At 40.7% G+C, this 18268-nt stretch overlaps 1 protein-coding gene across 8 annotated transcripts in view; it reads right to left on the bottom strand.

The window, feature by feature from the left end:
- EPB41L4B (erythrocyte membrane protein band 4.1 like 4B) overlaps positions 1-18268 on the bottom strand; it is a 196316-nt gene that overhangs the window by 100602 nt on the left and 77446 nt on the right. For 6 of the 8 annotated variants that reach the window (XR_015705195.1, XM_087759548.1, XM_087759559.1 and 3 more), the window contains exons 6-15: positions 17975-18027; positions 14170-14290; positions 13457-13544; positions 12300-12388; positions 11921-11990; positions 11579-11748; positions 11366-11475; positions 9283-9313; positions 8747-8780; positions 7606-7673 (exon numbers count right to left, since the gene is read on the bottom strand). Coding sequence is in view for 7 of the 8 variants with exons in the window: in XM_087759548.1 (XP_087615674.1) it covers positions 7606-7673; positions 8747-8780; positions 9283-9313; positions 11366-11475; positions 11579-11748; positions 11921-11990; positions 12300-12388; positions 13457-13544; positions 14170-14290; positions 17975-18027 (834 nt within the window). In the remaining variant the exon portion in view is untranslated. Of the gene's footprint in view, positions 1-3403; positions 4816-7605; positions 7674-8746; positions 8781-9282; positions 9314-11365; positions 11476-11578; positions 11749-11920; positions 11991-12299; positions 12389-13456; positions 13545-14169; positions 14291-17974; positions 18028-18268 lie in introns of those variants that run through there. The other 2 variants (XM_087759587.1, XM_087759586.1) reach the window with 2 other exon arrangements.

Genomic DNA, 18268 nt, shown 5'->3' with positions numbered 1-18268 from the left:
ACTCCAGCCGAATCCAGTTTTTTCTGGTTTTTGTGACACGGAGGCAACAAGAGCAACAGCTCTCACTTACAAAGGAAGCCTGTTTGGCCAGTCACTTCAAGGTACAAGAGCACGTGGAAAACAAGGGAAGCCAAAGAAGGTCTTCATCATTATCACACAGTGCTTTACAGTGTACTCTTGCAATGCACGAGACAGAGAGAAAGGTGTGGTCTGTTCCTCTACATTATGTTTTTTCTTATCTACTTTGACTAGTATTGTTTTTGTCCAAAAGCTGCATCCTTCTATGTGTCTGGTGGCTGCTGAGAAAGGAGGACGGATTTTCCTGCAGGTCCTTCAACACTACAACTTGGGAGCATGCCTAACAGCACTGTTTTTTTCCAAGCATTCACAGTTTGACTGTAAAGTAGTAAAAAGTATTTATTCTGAAATGGTTTGAAATGTCGATCCTTGTACTGTAGCGCAAGTTCGGTTAAGGTGCAGAGGCTTGACCAGCAGAGTTCAAGCTGGCTCTCGAAGGAGATTCTTGGCTAGCACAGTCCTAACCAAAAGGAGCTAGGGTGCCGGTGGATCAGTCCCTTTTCAAAGTACAACACACACAGTCTGAGACCAATTTAAAAAAATACAGTTCCTATTTTATGTCCGTCTCTGGCTTGAACAGTCTCTCTGGCTACCGTTAGCAATGCTGCAATGACAGCATTCCCCTACAGGTCTGCTTTCCTTGTTTCTCCTTTGCAGAGTGAGAGGAAAACCTCTCATCATCAAGTCTTTCCGGAGATCTGGTGTGTCAGGTTAGATGGATGTGCATCAAAACTTCTCTCCTTCGAGCTAGGTAGTAGTAGCCTGCCTGCTTGATACTGGAATAACCGGTGGAAAACCTCCTCTGAAAGCAGATGATTGTAGTACTGAACTGTCTTCCTTCCCCCGCTCAGAGGGCTCCATCTAGCCAACCTTGATGCCTGAGAAGCAAGCGATATACTCAATTTCATTTTTTCCCCAGTTCACTCCTTGCCAGCAGCTAAAGTTCCATTTTCAAAATTACTTGCAAGCTCTAACACTCTTTGTCTTGCACGCTTAAGAGGCATCTTCAGCACTCATCCGGGAAGAAGGAAAAATGACATTTTACATCACAAGGCCATAATATATGCTTTTACCCCATCCACAATGCAAGAAAGCAATCCTCCTTTTGGTCAATTTGCACACGGGTTCACTGATAAAAGGGTCTGGAAGGGCTTGCGGATTCTTTGTGCAAACCCCCGACTGCCAGCTTTGGAAAGGCATTACAAAACCCGATCCCTTTGTTCACTTTGCCTGTGACTCACATCAGCTAGAGAAAAATAGCTGAAAATGAAAGTTTAAAGAAAAAGCCCACACTAAAACAATTTACCGAAAGTGCCAACACTTCCAGTATCATATTTCAGTATCGTATTTCAGTGTTCGATATTAGTCATCAGTTTGCATGCCAGGGCCTGGCTGGGGCTGAAGAGCCATATATTTCAGCCCAAGTTACAGACGTGGTATCGCCAGCTTTTCGATCCCACCCCCCCAGTTCCTGGGGGAGAGGACACAGGATTAGCGAGTTATTACAGGGCAAACGTAACCCCCCTGCAAATCTGAACGCACAGAGTGGAGAGCCAGGTCTGAGCTCCGCTGGGGCAGAACGGGTTTCCAGCTTTGTTAAACGCGGGAGGAAGGTATGCAGAGAGACGATCAGAAGATACCCTCAGCCAAGATGTATCAAGCAATTCTCCAGCGTGTGGAAGAATGCAGCCGATTCCAGGCTGGGCTTCAGATCAGTGTAATTTGCACAGTTCAACAGGTAGCCCCGAGAATGTGCTTCATTTGGGTTCCGAAGGGGGCACCTCCTTCAGGCAGTTTGCAAGGCCTTTTTTTGAACAACTTCCCTGTGTATTTTGAACACATTCACAATGTGTTGATTTGTCTGTACCTAGAACGACTGTATAACACGCTCTCTGGTAAAAATCGCGTGGCATTTCCTCAGGAGGTACTCCTCGTTGAAATAATTCAACACAGTGTACAAACACGCACACACCAGGGCTATCAAGTCCCTGTATTGAGTTTGTGCATCTATAAACTACCAGTGGCTTCCTGTAGCAGCATGAATCTAGGACGCAGTATTGATTTATATTGCCAGAGCTTGCCCAATATTTTATTTTTAAACAAAAGGTGCTACTACATTTAACAGCCGAGTTAACCAAACATTTTCCACCTTTCTCCTCTCTCCCCATGTAATTTGGTTTTCACCTGCAGTGTTCTGTATTGCTTCAAACAAGAAATTGTATTCCTAATACCACAAGGCCTGTATTAGTCACTCGTTAAAAAGAATACTTTGTAAGTAACGAGTGTGCTGATTTTAGGGAAAAAAACAATGTGCTTTTAAATTCAAAGCAACTTATTTGTACTCCTGGTTCAGTGCAGGGGCACCCGATTCCGTCGTTGTTCAGGTGACGTACGCTGCACAGGTCGGCCAGAGCAATGCCGGGGGCAGAGAGAAGACAGGTAGAAATGCTCCCTCTTCCCAACCGCATCCCAGCCCGTTTGCTACAAGAAGCCAACTACGACTAGAGCAAGGAAGGACAGAGAAATTGGTCTCTTCTTACCTATCTGATCGCTCGGTGCCTTTGCCGGTACAGATTTCTGCAGACAGCAAGGAGGATGTGGGATGAACAAGTGAAAGGGGAGCGCAGAGCGTGTGAGCTGCTTTGCCAGAGAAGCAGAATGACAAGTGCTTCCCTCGAGGTGACACACACAAACTGCAGAAGACACAAGCCCCACAGGTTGTTCTTCACCCGTGCGCAGACCTCCCGCACGAGGCATTTGAACGCTTAAGGGCCGGTTAGGCCTTGTGCTGTCTTTTCTTGTGATCTGTCAGGGAGATGCCTCATTCAGGGCACCTTTGGCAATAAACCAAACCACAGGCAACACCACACGATGAGGAGGAACACTGACAACAAACCACACAGAAGCCAATGAAGTTGTATGACAAGGACGACACTGTAGTATGAAGGCAGGTGTGTGAATCGTGAAGCAACAATGCTCCACTTTAACATGAGTATTCAAAAAAAATCCCTCCAGAGGGCATGCAGAGCAGCAGCTAAACTAGGCTCTTGTTCCAATGGCTCCAACAAAATTTCCTTTGTCCTTTGCCAAGTAAAATGCTGCTGAAACAGAGGAAGACTAGCCTGGGGAAACTGAAGTCAGCCGCTGTGATTACCCACCTTAGGCTTACTCTGGCATTTTCACATCTCAGTGCACAACTGCTTTATTGTTTTCCCCCCTCTAGAGACTGCACTGAAAATGCTGATCCAGCACAGCATGGGCAAAACTGCACCTATCCACCCTCCCCCAAAATCTTTCAAAAATAAATAACGCATCATAACCAGAATAAGAAGATTGAAAATTTTTATTTGTACTTAGCACATACAGGAAAGATCAAAACAAATATTAAAAGATAGCATTTGTAAACAAATGTATTTCACAAAAAGTTACACACTATCAAATTTGCTCTGAAAAAATTCATGGCTATAGCTGTTTATAAATGTATATTTATCAAAATCAAGTTAAAAACTACTTCATTTTTAAAATATCCCAAATGAAGATTCATTCATTCCAACAACTTCAGAGAGACCACAGATGTAAGGGCCCAATTAAAACAAATGCAAGAGCGAAGATGGCACTATGATTTCCAGTTTTTAAAAAAATAAATCGGCAAGTGATCAAAATGTCAGCCAAGCCTATTTAAAGGTTTGTAAAATATACATTCAACTTCGCAAATGTCTAACTTAAAAAAATAGAGCTATTTCACTGGATTGTCCTCATCTTGCAGTGTACCAATCACGAGCTGTGTTTTTGAATCCACTCAGAGAAAAGTTATCAGTAGGTAGTTTTATGCGATTGTACAGTTCACTTCCATAATCACATTAAAAATGAGAAGACAGCAGCACCCTTTTAGCAAGGATTCATTTTTAACATTCTTGCCTTTATAGCAGCAGGTATGGTTTTGGGGGATGCTAATCAGTATGTCAAAAAAGGAATACACACACTCCATGAAGTTTATTATAGTGTTCCTTCCCTATACTTGTTTTCAAAGTTAGGCAAGCACCTCTATTTTTGCTGCAGAACACAAAAATTAAAAACAAATGACACCCAAACCTATGACTAACTCACTAGGCTCCCTTTGCTGGTGGTCCACAAGCCATTTTGATTGCCAGTGTGAATTCTGGTTTTTCCTCCCTCCAGTCTCCTATTTGCATGTCAACTAAAAAACAAAGTTTCTCAAACTTCATCTACTAATTTGACTCAAAAGAAACAAGACAATAAAAATAACTAAGGCACAAATGGCTGATCTTCAATAGCAGGCAGAGGGGTCACAGATTCGAAAGTACAGTAGAACGTAAATCCCGAGAAGTATTTCTGGTCTTGGGGCACTGAAAATTCTTACCAGCTTTCACGAAAGGTTTTTCAAGATTTTTTACAAAGATACGGAAAACACTTTTCCCAAGAACGACTGTGAACACTAAACACGGATGGGTGTACATACAAAGACACACACTTTATGCACAATACACTTTGAACATACTGCAGACAGACAAGGACCATGGAATGCAATGATCGTCTAAGATGGCAGGTGAAATGAAGATGACTGTTTTTCAGAGAGTCGTCATGAGTTTATCTTGGTACACCATACTTTGGACTCCTCCTAAATTCTTCTGGTTCTGTTCCTGGATATATCGTAAATTGGTGTCCTCTCCACTTGTGGGGGGTTTCCAGTATGGCCTGTCATCATGATAGGGTGGCCTGTACCATTTGCACAGTTATTGGTTAGTGAGGGGTGGAAGTAAACTTACGAGCGCTACACAGTAACATGAGTTCATCCAGCAAGCGCTAAGCATGCGTAGGGCGTGATGGGCAGCTACCAGCAAGGGAGGGGAACGGTGACGCGTCTATAGGTCTGATGCAGAAGCCACTGAAGCAACTGGGAATCTTTTAGCTGGTTTCAAAAGGCTTTGAATCAGAGCTCAGTCATGAAAAACCCTCTCTGTTTTCAAGTGTTACAGACCAGTGTCGTGCAGCAATGCTCCTGAACCCCAGAGGGACGGCGGGGAGGGAGGAGCAGGCTATGGGAAGACTAAATGCGTACAACAAGTAAGTAAAATAAACCATACCATGCAAAAAGTTGAGCTCATGAAAATATCTCCCTAAGGCCTAAAAAATTAAGAAAGGCAATCCTATTAAGAACGAAAATTGCTCTTCTGTAAATATTGCCCTTTGTTCAGGGCTGGTGCAGTTAATTATGCTGAAGCAGCCTATAAGGTACATGATTGCATTTTGTTCAGATGAACACCTAGAGTATAGCTAGCACAGGTATTTCTCTGTGACTATGCAGTGAAACTTGCGAAAGTACCAACAGGAAAAATATTTTTTTTTCTTATTTGTTCATTACTTATTGCTGCTTAGAGATATTAACCTCAACCACTCCTACAGTGTCTCCTGAATCATTGGGGGGAGGATATATACATAAATAAATATTTTGAACAGTATGTAGGAAACCACAATATTTAAGATTCCCTTATTACCAAACTGAAGTTGCACTTTTCATTTTGGTAATTTTTATTATGCTAGCAGAAATACAGGCAGGTTTAGATGTCACCTTTTTTTGGAGATATTCTAAAGTTATATAATGACAACTGTTAATTGGAATTAATTTTCTCAGAAGACTGAACATTAAGTTAACTGCAAACAAATAATTTCACTGAAACTCTTTTACTAAGACGACTGAGACACAAGTCCACATATGAATTCACAAATTATTTAACAAAACCCCATGTATAACATGTATTGCACAGGTATTTTCATCTCAGCCCTTGGCCTGTGCCCAGCAGAAAGAATTTCATGCATCTATGGTTTGAGCTTAAGTTCAGTCGGATGGGTTAAGCTTTCTCAAATCAAGCTATCCAAGACGTTAGACGTCCAACTCTTCCACTTTGACTCCAAGTTAGAAGAACGTGAAGCTTCCATTTTAACCACACATTTAAACGCTTCTACCTGACTGGGACAAAAACTCTGAGCACCTTTTCTACCGAGCTTGCACGACTGAGCGTTCAAGTATGTTTTTTAGACTTATAAGTCTAGCTATAAGAAAGCCATTGTTCATATTTCACTGACCTTAATCTTTGCCCAGGCAGCGGAGGGGCTGAAGGGGGAGGTTGTCTACACACATTACAATACATTATTGTGCTTATTTCAGTATCACTCTGCTCCAGGGTGAAATATTTGGCTTTAAAATATTACAGACTAGTATCATAAGTGAAGAAATTTTTAGAAAAATTTCAGCAAAACCACAAACGATTTATAAAATCATTAACCTCTCTTGGCAATCACTCTTTTGTAATGTGAAATTGTACGTTTTAAATTGCACCCAGAAAAATGGACAAGTAAACACTAAAATCAGGAAGAATCTTGAACATGAAGTACAGGCAAAGTTAACTACCCAATTTAAACAGTCTTGTTTCTCGCATAAATTTAGTATCTGCTTTACTGCTGTATACTAGGAATTTTGAGATGACAATGAGTATGCCTGCTTCTCTGCCTCGTATTTTTAATAACATATTTGCCTTTTTCCTACATTCTCAGCCTCAAACTCGGACCAAATTGCCTTTTCATCCATTTTAAGCTCAGCCTCATCTCCAGAGCCTGCCTACACTAGGAACAAAGTCCACCTATCCTGATGTAAGAATATAAAGATAAAAATGTAAGATGAATAGGAATGAAGATTAGGGTATTGTTAGTTTTCAATCAAGACAGTAATTATTTGTCTAAAAAACTGAGTAACCTAAAAAGGTTACTTTTTATTAGGATAAAATAACAGCTGATTTTTATCACATGTACGTGCACAGACACATATCCACCAGCAGGTGCGTGCCTCCACTGTGCGTTCCACCAAGCTGGTTCTAACTTGGACTGAATTTCTTCCAAAATTTCTTTTCACTCAATTTCTCTCATTACTAGTTACAAAATAAAAAAGTTTGCAAGAAGATAGCACAAGAGCACATACAGGAATATTTTTGTGAAAGTTCTCAAAAACTCAATGTTATGATTTCACTAATTATCTGTAAACTGCCTGATACATTGTTCCACATACATGTTATGTTTCCATACATATTTCTGCAAAAGATTAAAAAAGTGCTGCAATGCAAGAATCTCTCCACTTGTAACTTAACTTCACCCTAAAATGAGTTTCTTCTTTGTCTTAGGAGATAAAATACTGATCAAATTGCAATTAGTTTTATTGAAGCTACTGAGCATCTTCCCATCCAATACTCCCCCCTACAGAAATACACTAAATTTGTATTTCAAATTCTGAATTAAAAATCAACCTGAAAAAAATTTTCATCAAGGAGATTAGGACATTCCAAAGCAAAATCTAAATTGAAGTTAATTTAATACTCCCTCTACATCACATATTTCTAACTTCTGTTTGCTTTTCATGTGCAGAAAATAGCCCAATACGTCCACCAAAACTTCATGCCATCAGATCAAGATAAAGAAAGAAGTAATCATCTTTTTCAGAAAGTGAAGATTGCTTACCTTACATTCACAGGTGTATGTGGATGCCAGTGTGGCTGAGCAGGATGTATATTAGGATGATACTGTGGCTGCAAGTGAAAACATTGAACCTGGTTAATGAAATCATATAAAAACTCCCTATTAACTTTAACTTTTCATTTTCCTGGGGCCATGAGGAACATGCTCCCTGTGAGCCCTAGAACCCCCACTGTTTCAGACCTTCTCCCATGCCATTTAGCATATACACAAGACCTCTTGGTGATGAGCTTGCTTGTTAGGACACACTCATGGGGAAATGCAAAGAAAATTGCTTTTCTGTTTGAGAGACAACCTGGCACATCTTATGCTTCTCATCGAAAGCACACCAGAAGAATGTCAGCTTTAATCAAAGGTGGAGAGTGAGAAAGGTTACTATTATAATAGCAGTCTTCAGGAGGTCACCTATCTTTGGTGATAGCATTTCTTTCTCATATCCATGAGATCTTGAGGAGAAACAGTGAAACAAAATCACTAGAGAGGCTTTTAATAAAAACAAGTGTTAAGACTAAGTTCTCATGCACACGCTCAGTTTGGATGAAAGCACAGCTTGCTTTCTCAGTAGCACTGACTGCTAGTATCACAGATGAAAACCGGGCAAGGATTTTCCTTGAAGTGTATAAAGGAGCTTGTTTAAAAAAACCAACCAACCAACCAACCAAGCCAACCAAAACAAACAAACATTTGACTGGCAATGAATTCCTAAGTGTTTTGATGGGGAAGATAATTGCAACCTTGAACTTGTCACGATCATCCAATGTGAGAGGCTGCTCTAGACAAAGGTGTTGCTCACAGAGCAGTCTCCTGGGGTCCACCATATTCACAGTCCCAAAGGTATTAACCTGGGATTTCACAGAAACGGAAGGGAAGGGAAAGAGGGTGGCAAATGGAGTGTATTCAGCTTGCAAAGCATCCAAGAACACAGGGGAAGAAAGAGAGAAAGAGTCCCTCCACTTTCCCCTTAACTCCCAATGTGATGCTGTTTATTTCTGAACCACCTCAGAGAATCTCACTCTAGAGTAAGGAAAAGGGGAGGAAACCAGATGTACTAATTATAGAGAGCAAAAATATTTACCACTAAATAAGAAAATGACAATATTCTCCTCAACAATTGTTATGCTCTTACCTGGTAGTTATGGACTTCAGGAGTATTTTTAGCACTAAGGGAGAAAAAAAAATAGCTTTTATGTAATCAATACATCTATGTCACAATTTCCTGTAGTTCAGGGTTCTACTCTTCAGGGAAGTATTGAAGTAAAATTCATATTCTTAAGGATATCAATATTTTATTCAAGATATATACCACAGCAATTAGGGTGCAAGAAAGAGGGGTGCAAAATTTTTTTCTTCATTTTACATTTATGAAACAGGAACAAATAATGCTAGGTAAGTTAGCATAATAGCAACAAAGAGAAAGGAAATATGCTTTACTTTAGTCTGATCTCAAACACAAAAAGAAAAAAAAATTAAAAATAGAAGCACTTGAAGTCTCATAGGCAGTCCCCAAGAAGAATCTGGTGCTGCATAATGAGAGATCCCAAAGCAATTAATCCCACACCAGAGAATTTGTTTTGACAAATCCTAATGCAGAAACGGTCTTCAGAATCCTGTTTGCCTGACAACAGCAATTGAGAGGTAGAGAGAACTTGGGCAGTCACTTACCATAGTTGTGCTGCTTTCACAGGATTGTTTGCTTAAAAAGAAACAAACAAAAAAACCTTAAGACAGGTGAAAAAAACTTAAGATGTGAAATATCAGTCATTTTGCAGCTATGGTGACTGGGATGTTACACTACAGCTTAAGCAAACCCTCACACAGACACATTTGCACAAATGCATCAGAATCGCAAGTGCAGCCCTGTGCTTTCTAGCATTCCTGTGTGAGTACATAAAGTAGGCAGACATGAACCTCCCTCTGCTTCTGCAAGAGTCAAAGGCCATCAAAGATGACAGCAGACATGAGTATGCTTCCCAAATGTCACAACAGAAGGACTGCTGGCAGAGTGAGTTCTGCACAGCCAGAGCACTACTTTTCTCACCTTGCTGTAGCTACCACGTCATTACCACTGAGTCCCTGGAAATCAGAAGCTACCTCTCGCAGCAATTTTGCATCTTACAGAAGCCAGAGTATTCCTGAAGTTGGCCTGTGTCTTATTACAGTGAATGACGGTAGCCAAAAAAGCCCATCAGTTGGGAATACGGGAAGGCACTGAGCAATCTTGAACAAAAATGTCTTAGCTCGTGCTTTGGACAGGCCAGAAAGAATGGTGAAGAAGGCAGCTGAATAACTGGGATGTGTAATTTCTTTTTCCTGACAAACAGCGTATTTTTCAATAGCATTGAAAAACTGTTGAGCGATACAGCTGCAAATCCAAGTCTCTGCTGAATGCAGAAAGTGGATGACAAACTTAATGAGACACTGTAGAAGTCTCAGAGACACTGAGCTAGGACAGAATCCAACGCTTGTGGGCTGCAACTAGGTACAAGTCTTTACGGCCAAGAGATGCGTAAAAGACAATAATCTAAAGGGAGTTTTTACATTAACTTAATAAACATGCTATTGGGCTCTCTGGAGGGAGATCGTCTGGATGTGACAGAAGTTCTGCTTGGCTGCTATGCACAGAGAACTAAACTGAGCATAAGCCACACTTTCTCTCTTCTCCCCCCATCTCACAGACGTAAGTGTGGAAGGACTGAAACACAAGGTATAACCTGCAGGTCTGACAGATCCTGTTATTGTAAAAATAATATTAAAATAATCTACTCTTATGAAATCATCCACACTTACCATATAATTGCCTCTCATGTATCACGTAACAGTATCTCACAAATTTAATACATTTGCATTTCTGTAAAAAACTGTCAGGTGCTAAGGAAGGGCGGGGAGGGGGGTGACAGCCTCTAGAAATGCTTGCTACCCTTTTCCTCCCATTGTACATAAGAAATAAAAGCCCTCCCATAATACCACAAGGATTTTTCATGGAACTAAGGTTCATATTCTAGGAATGCAGAGGAGTGCAAAGATATCCTAAGGGAATGTCAGCTCACCCTGCTCCATACAGCAACTACACCTCCAGCCTCAAGTAATACAGAAATTAGAGGGGATTGTCTTGCAGTGCTCCTTCCTAGGTTTTTCTACAAGGAATAAAAATCTCAGCTTAAGTTTTGAAGGGCAAATGACAAAACCACAAGGGAAATCAAGTCCTTGTCATTCTATTCGAATTCAGCACATTGCAACTCCCAGAGAAAGCTGGTTAAGGTCAGAGTCTGGATAGGTGAATAACATGGCATTACAGTCATAAAAACAGCGACAACAGCATAACGAGACTGCTCAATAACCCTAAAAGTGTCTGGCTAGATAAGCAAGTCAGCGAGGCTTTTGGACTCTGCTCCACTCTACATGACAAATGCACTTTTTCAAAGGAAATGTTACATGCTTTCCCTCATTGAGTTTGACGCAACTTTTCTTCCCTCCTCAAATGAGCAACAAAAGAAACCATAGGCTCCTTCTCCATAGATGGGGGATGGAAGAATTAAGTGTAGATGGAGATTAAAAACCAGTAGATACAAACAATGCACTCTGACTTTGGAGAAAAAAAAAACATGTCCGTTTTGATTTTTTAGGTGGTCTGACATGTTTTTCTTTTTATACTGTGGTACAGATTTTATGGTTGTAATACAACATTTATATGAGCTACCAGGATGCCTGCACGACTGGTTAGGTGAACACATGTACAAATACTTACCCTTAAAAGTTGAATGCCTTCGAGAAGGGTATCGCTTGCTGGGCCTTCTTTCAAATGTACTAGTTCTGCGTAATCTTGTCCCATGTGTTGCTTGATACTCTGTCCGCCCACTTAAAATACAGAAATAAACAAAGTTAACTACTGCCTTTTGCTGGATGCTGTACCTGCTCCTTTACATAAACACAAATATATTGCTGTTACTTTGCTAAATACCTGAATCTGAAGCGTGATCCCAGCCTTATGAAGTCGGATCTACTAGATTTACTATTTGCTGGGGCTCGCAATCTGAAGAAAGCATGGTGCTCCACTGCACACTTCCACAAATGTTTGCACGTTTTGGCACTGTCTAACCGGAAAACAAATGTGTGCTCTTGCTCTCTGCCCTAAATGCAGAAACAAAAGCTTTGGAAGTTGGCATGCATGATATTAGTTACTGTCCTTGGAAGGAGAAATACAGCCTGGGCCAACAGTGTGCTGAGCCTCCCTTGTGTTCTTACCAGCCTGAGCACACACCACACTTTGTTGGATCAGGCCCAAGTAAGGGAAGAAAGTTACCTGTTCATCATCTTCTACAACCACAAGCGTTAGTTTGCTCTTTTTAAAGTCCATTTTTGTGATTTTAGGCCTAAACACAAGAAGCAAAAAGAAAATTAATGGAGAAATAGCATTTTGTAATCTAGGACAATCCTCCAAAGCGTATGAGTGATCTGCAATCCTGGAACACTTATAACAAAAGTACGATTTCCTGGAAATGTGACTGTTTTTCAAAAAATATTTCCCATTTGAGAGTGGTACTTCTCATCAGGCCAATTTACATTCAGATTTAACCTTGTAGATTCAATCTACATTACCAAATGTAGTCAAGATCCCATCATGTAAAGGAGAAAGATTTCAGCATTTTAGCAGAAAGCAATATAACACAAAAACAGATTACCAAAAGAATAAGCCTATTTTGTTGGCTCCTTCAAAGATCAATATGCCAGTTGGTGTCAGTCCAAGAGCGTATTCGCAACCATCTCTTCCCTGTAAGCAAGCACAGAATCAATCATCAATATGCTATTAGTAGTGTAAATCTTACTACAGTAGTATGTCAAAATCCATAAGTTTTAAACTAAACAATATGGTTTGCATATTTTTTTTAACATTACAGAGCAGAAGAATACGCATCTGTATTGGGTGCAAACTGGCAGATTTTGGCAACAAGGGGCTGCAGGGTGCCCTGCATGGGAGGAGGCTGTGTGCTGTCCCAGATGGCTCTGGTGCCTGTGGAAACGGCCCTGCACCAAGCCTGCAGCCAGGGGAGCCCACACCTCGGCTCACATGTGTTTAAGAGCAAGCAGTAGCTGCCAGGGGAAGGAGACACAAAAGGAAAAATTTGAGGGACGTGGGAAAAGGCATGTGGAAAGGGACACTGGGGGACACGGCTGGAGGTGCACTCTTGGGAGGAGCCTCTCCCTGCAGGAGGAGGTACTTCTGAGGGACCACGGCCCAGGGCAACCCACACCACAACAGGGACACCTCTGAGGGACTGACCCACACCAGGGCAGGGACAACCCTGAGGGGCCACGGCCCACGGGTGCCTCACACTGGGGCAGGGACGGCCCTGAGGGACTGCAGCCCACAGAGAAACCCCACCAGGGCAGGGACGGCCCTGAGGGACAGCGGCCCAGGGGCGACCCATGCGGCAGCAGAGGAGCAGTAAGATGCATAGGTCAGCAGAGGAAAATGAGTGAGAAGCAGGAAGCAGCACCAAGAAACTTTTATGTGGATGACCCCAACCTTGTGGGCTGCCTTGGGAGGGACTGAGTGTAACCTGCAGGGAAAACAAGGGGACCCGGAGCTAGGAAGAGGGGAGGAGAGGTGTTGGACTGAAGTTGAGCTGGGGAAGGGGGAGGAAAGGTGTTTCTACGTTTGTTTTATTGTCTTCTTTTTTTTGGTCAGTACCCAAATCAGTAATTAAATGTTTATGTTAATTGGCAGTATATTAAATTAAGTGAAATTACCCGAGTCAAGACTGTTTTGCTCGAGACCACATCCTCATTCAATGTTCTGACCCCACATTAATAAAGTAAAGTATAACGTGGATCTTACCTTAACTACATGCATATCTACACCATACATTTCTAGCCATTTAGCTTTGTTCAAATAGCACAATTCGGCCTGCGCCGGGCTCTTTCCCCTAAGAACATAAAATATATTTATACTTTACCATATGAAATTTTTGTCTGTTTCAAATGTTTTGAAATTTGGTTCCCCTATCCCTTCTCTTTGGGCCCTCAATCTTAATGACACTAAATGGCATTACAAGCTTAGCTTGTATTTTTACCCTCTTCCCTCCAAATGAAAATAAATGGGAGAGACGAAAATTGGAAACGGTCTAAAATTGCCAATAAGGATGAGAGTTCAGGTAAGACAGCATCACCAAAATATACCATATTTATTAATAAAAGACAGGAAAAAGCATTTGCTACTACCCTGAACACAAAACTTTGTGGGCATGTGTGACAGCAGGAGAGAGAGAAAGAGAATTATTTCCAACATAAACAGAAAAAAGATCAGACTGCTTAAACTGTTATGAAAACAAACAAACAAAAAAAGAAAACTCACCCCACCATCCTTCCCTAAATTACCGCTTGTCATTTCTAGGGAGGGGGAGGGCTCGAAGTCTGTCTACAATACTTCACAACTGACAAACATAATCACTGTTTTACGTCGGTTGAAGGGGTTCTTGTGGAAATATTTGACTTCAGAAGAGAAGAAAACCTCGTGTTGCTAGAGACACCACTCCCACACAGGTACCCTACCTGCACTCTTTCCATTTCTGAAAAATGTCAAATTCCATTGCTTCAGTCTGGTTTGGTGCAAACCTGAATTCAGACACGAGTTCTGGTGTGTGCTCTGGGTGCTCACACTCTCCCAGCTCAGCTGCAATCAACCAGTTGAAAAGTTAAAAACATAAACATCATGGGATGACCAGAAACATTTAATCCCATAATCTCCACAAAGACAGTGACAGTTTGTAAGTTTCTAAGTATGTTGTAGAAGAATACACTTGTGCCAATGTTGTAAGTTAACACCCCCCCACCCCCAAACTCAAATCAGATTTTACAGCAAAAGTCAGATGAATGCATTTGCAGAAGCGGTGTAAGGTTATGGTACAGAATTCTGACATTCCAGAATGTTAGAACTAAACCCACTTAACTAAAGCTGCTTCTCTAGATTTTACAGCATTTAAAGGAAATAAAGTTTCTGTTAAAAAGAAAAATCAATGCACTGCTGTTTCAGAAGAGGTTACTTTGAAAGTTCCTCTCACTGCAATGAGGTCATACCTTTCATTCCCAAACACTTCCCATTCTATTGCATTCTTTGTGACATTACTCTTCGTGTCAAAACATGAAGATAATACATTCAAAATGCAACGTGTTGACTGATACACCTGCTAGGTGGTTTTGAGCACTTAAGCTTCGCTCAAACATTTAGCATTCCTGAGGATATTACACAGATTGAGTTTGCTGATCTTCATTTCTAACCACTGCCTCACACACATTTTTTTCTCTTCAACAGTAATCTTCCATGGTGAGTTACAGTATTCTTATCTATATGTCTTTTTCTTTAACAGAGAGATCTCAGCTCTGCTGCTGTTTTATCTAAGTTGGAAGCCTATTTAACACAGATGTTGTGAAGAATTACTGGCAGTCCAGTCTCCAGTACATAAGAAGGAGCCACAACAAAAACATTAGCAAGGAGGACTTCAGGGAAAAAAAAAGTAAGAGACTGAAGTTTGATGTGTTGACAACCACCTAGGAAAAACACAGGAGATTCCTCTACTAGTTAACTGAGACAAAAATCAGGGAATGAAGGCTGACTCTGCTGTATAGAGGATGTGTAAGGATGAGAAGAATCGTCAGTGCGTAGGACAAAAGAGAAGCTAGGGCAGAAACATTAGGTACAAGAAAAATATCAGCCTTGTTTCTCAATAGCTGCACTCACTATTTATTCACTTTCAGGCAAACAAACGATGTCATAATTTTGATCTCTAACAAACAGGTCTTGAGAGTACGAGCCTCATCAGCTCCCCGCACAGAGTGGAAGGGGAGCAGCAGAAGGGGGAAGCGCGGGCTCCGTAGGAGGATGCTCTCACTAGTGTCTTTTCTGAGCCTGAACGGCTCAGCAGCACCAATATCTTTAAACACAAGGGCACAGCAGAGGACCCATCTCTTCATTTGAGGTTTTATGATGAAGTATCATGCTTTGGCATGCCCGTTCTCTGGTCTTTTTTTGGGTGTGGTGGTGTTACATAACACATTTATATACATTATCCGTGTTGTTAAACAAATAACTGCATAAACTGGGGGACATTTTTAAAAGGAAGTTTCCTAGAAAGTTTTTGAAAACTGGAAGAATGTGTTTATTTGTAAATATATTGTTGATTCTTTTACACAGAAGGAAAAAAAAAAGTCTGCACTATCCCATGAAGATGTCTTATGATTAGAACTGAAAATGGGAGATCTGAGAAAAAGTTTTCCTTTTCAGTTTAATTAGTGGTTTCAAAAGTGTACCTGGTTAAATACGAAAGCCACACAAGACTAATGAAGTAGTTAGAAACTTATCCTAGCAGTGACAATTCAAGTTTGATTACAACCTTTCTGTAGATAATCCCTAAGTGAAGCATGTGATTATGCATCTACTTCACAAGTTACCCCATACTGCAAATTGATGTTATTTGCTACAGAAGTTTCTTCACAGGACTGGCAACAAACCAACAATTTATGTTTGAAAGATGGTTCACACAAAGAGCCAGCCTATGAAACTGTTTTTTTGAAACAAAGAAAGAATCACTGTAACAGAACAATTTCGTTGTTAAAGAAAACGTATGAAGTTTAAAGCTGTCCTGTAAAGAGAAAAGGCCTTTCTTTCATAGGGTTAGAACATCAATTCCTAAATAGCCTTTTATAACTTCTTCCTCACTCTTAGGAAAGCAACACTAAGGAGCAAGATTGGATTTCACGGAATACCTGTAACCTATTGAGGAGGGAATACTCATTTGACATTTCTTTAAACTCTTCTGCTTAATTAAAAGCTCCCAGTCTCAATAAAATGTAGGAAATGTTATAAAAAATACTAATTATAGCATGTGCCAGCAGAAATAAATAAATTAGTTGCAATAATGAAATAATTTTGGAGAAACTTATTGCAATGATGTCAAAATAGCAGAAAACTGAAACTGAAAAAAAAAAAAAGACAACAGAAAAGTATGAAAATGCTACCATAATTTAAATATGTTCCCACAGAGAGTGTCAAGAATTGTTAGTTTTGGTACCTAGTTGGAGACATTATAAACATGATGGATGTCTATTGTATTACATTTACATAGTAATCACAGGTTTTAATTACTACCCAAAATGTTGAGGCATCAACCTATTATTCTTTGCTGGTTCTCCTTGCTTAGACCAGGGGTGAGGTTACTGGTGTTTTTATCTGTGAAAATGGAAGCAACAAATCAAATATGGGCTCCAGATTTTCTCCATCTCAAACAGACAAATGGAGTTTGCCTGCAGCAGTTATTTGCACACCTAACAATCAGAGCTATGCCAGACTGGTGCAGATGGAAACTGAAAAACAACCCACTGCCTTAAGATTTACACTCGTTGCTGTTTGGAACTGAATTCCCAGTTTTGACTGTCAAGTCCATCTAGAATCACTGAGTTATCTCCATTCTTGTATTAAACTAAGAGACTCTGCCTAAGCGCTCCATGTACCGTTGCCAGCCACCAGCGGAACAGGAAGAGTATTTTTCTTTTAGATTCATTTTGCTGCTGATATGCCCAGAACGATCCAGATCGCTGCACTTTCTTTTAGACAAAATGAACTTGATTTGAGCTTCATTACACAAGTTTCCTCCCTATCTGCAAAACAAACTGCCTGAAATGGAATGAGTATTTGTATTAACGTGTTCGCAGCAATAAAAAAAATGCTTTTTCCTACAATAAACTAATGAAACCTAGTGTCCGAGTTTGTTTTTTTTATCTTGTAACCCTTGGTCCTGACACAGAATTAATCTTAGTTCTTACCTTTCCATATAATTCTCTCTTCTCCAGTACCTGCCTGCCTCTCCCTCCTGCCCTGTAACCACCTCCTGTCTCACAGACGGCGGAGGCTCGCTCTCCCAAGCACTGGCCAGGCAGCAGGCAGCCCAGGTTCAAAGTTAGACCCGCAGGGACCCGCCTGACCCAAAGCACGGGCTGACGGGCCAGCTGGCTCTTCAGGCTGAAGAGGTAACAGTGTGCACACACCACAGCTCCTCCCTCAGTGGGGAACTATTTGGGGTCCTTCTTCCCTAGCCAGCCTACAGTTTCCATGAAACCTTTGCCTACCCATGCCTTTGAGGCTCCTTCCCCTCAGCAAGTGTGCCGACGTTGGCTAATGTAGTTCAGAAGCTATGAATGAAGGGAAGGCAGGGAAGTGACCTCCCTAAAATTCTTCTCCTCAGGTGAAGGAATGGCATTTATATATGATCGGTGAGAAATCATTAGTAACAAACAGTGAAAAGAAACTAGTAGGTGAGTTTTCTAATACGTTAAGACAAACCACTTTCAAAAGATTGCATACCTTGAAGACACAGAGCTGCTAGTTCAACAGCAGTTTCATACGGGCATTTCAGTCTTAAAAATAAAAGAAACAAGCTGTAAAAATAATGTCTTTTTTCTCAGTGAGTTCTTCTTGCAATAAAGCTAAAAAGTAGTCTGATGTATGAAATGGAAACATTAACTTCCACAACATCCCTTAAACCATGAGCTATTAATGATATGAAACATCTACAATTAATTTTGACTTGCATATGATTATTTCCTAATTTGGTACATTTTAATTAGCACTAAACACATGATACGCTCCACCATAAAA

The sequence above is a fragment of the Nipponia nippon genome, unplaced genomic scaffold (assembly GCF_047370975.1).
Source record: "Nipponia nippon isolate SJK-2023a ecotype South Korea unplaced genomic scaffold, ASM4737097v1 scaffold_1, whole genome shotgun sequence".
Classification (NCBI taxonomy): Eukaryota; Metazoa; Chordata; class Aves; order Pelecaniformes; family Threskiornithidae; genus Nipponia; species Nipponia nippon.
This window is presented reverse-complemented; position numbering and strand designations above follow the sequence as displayed.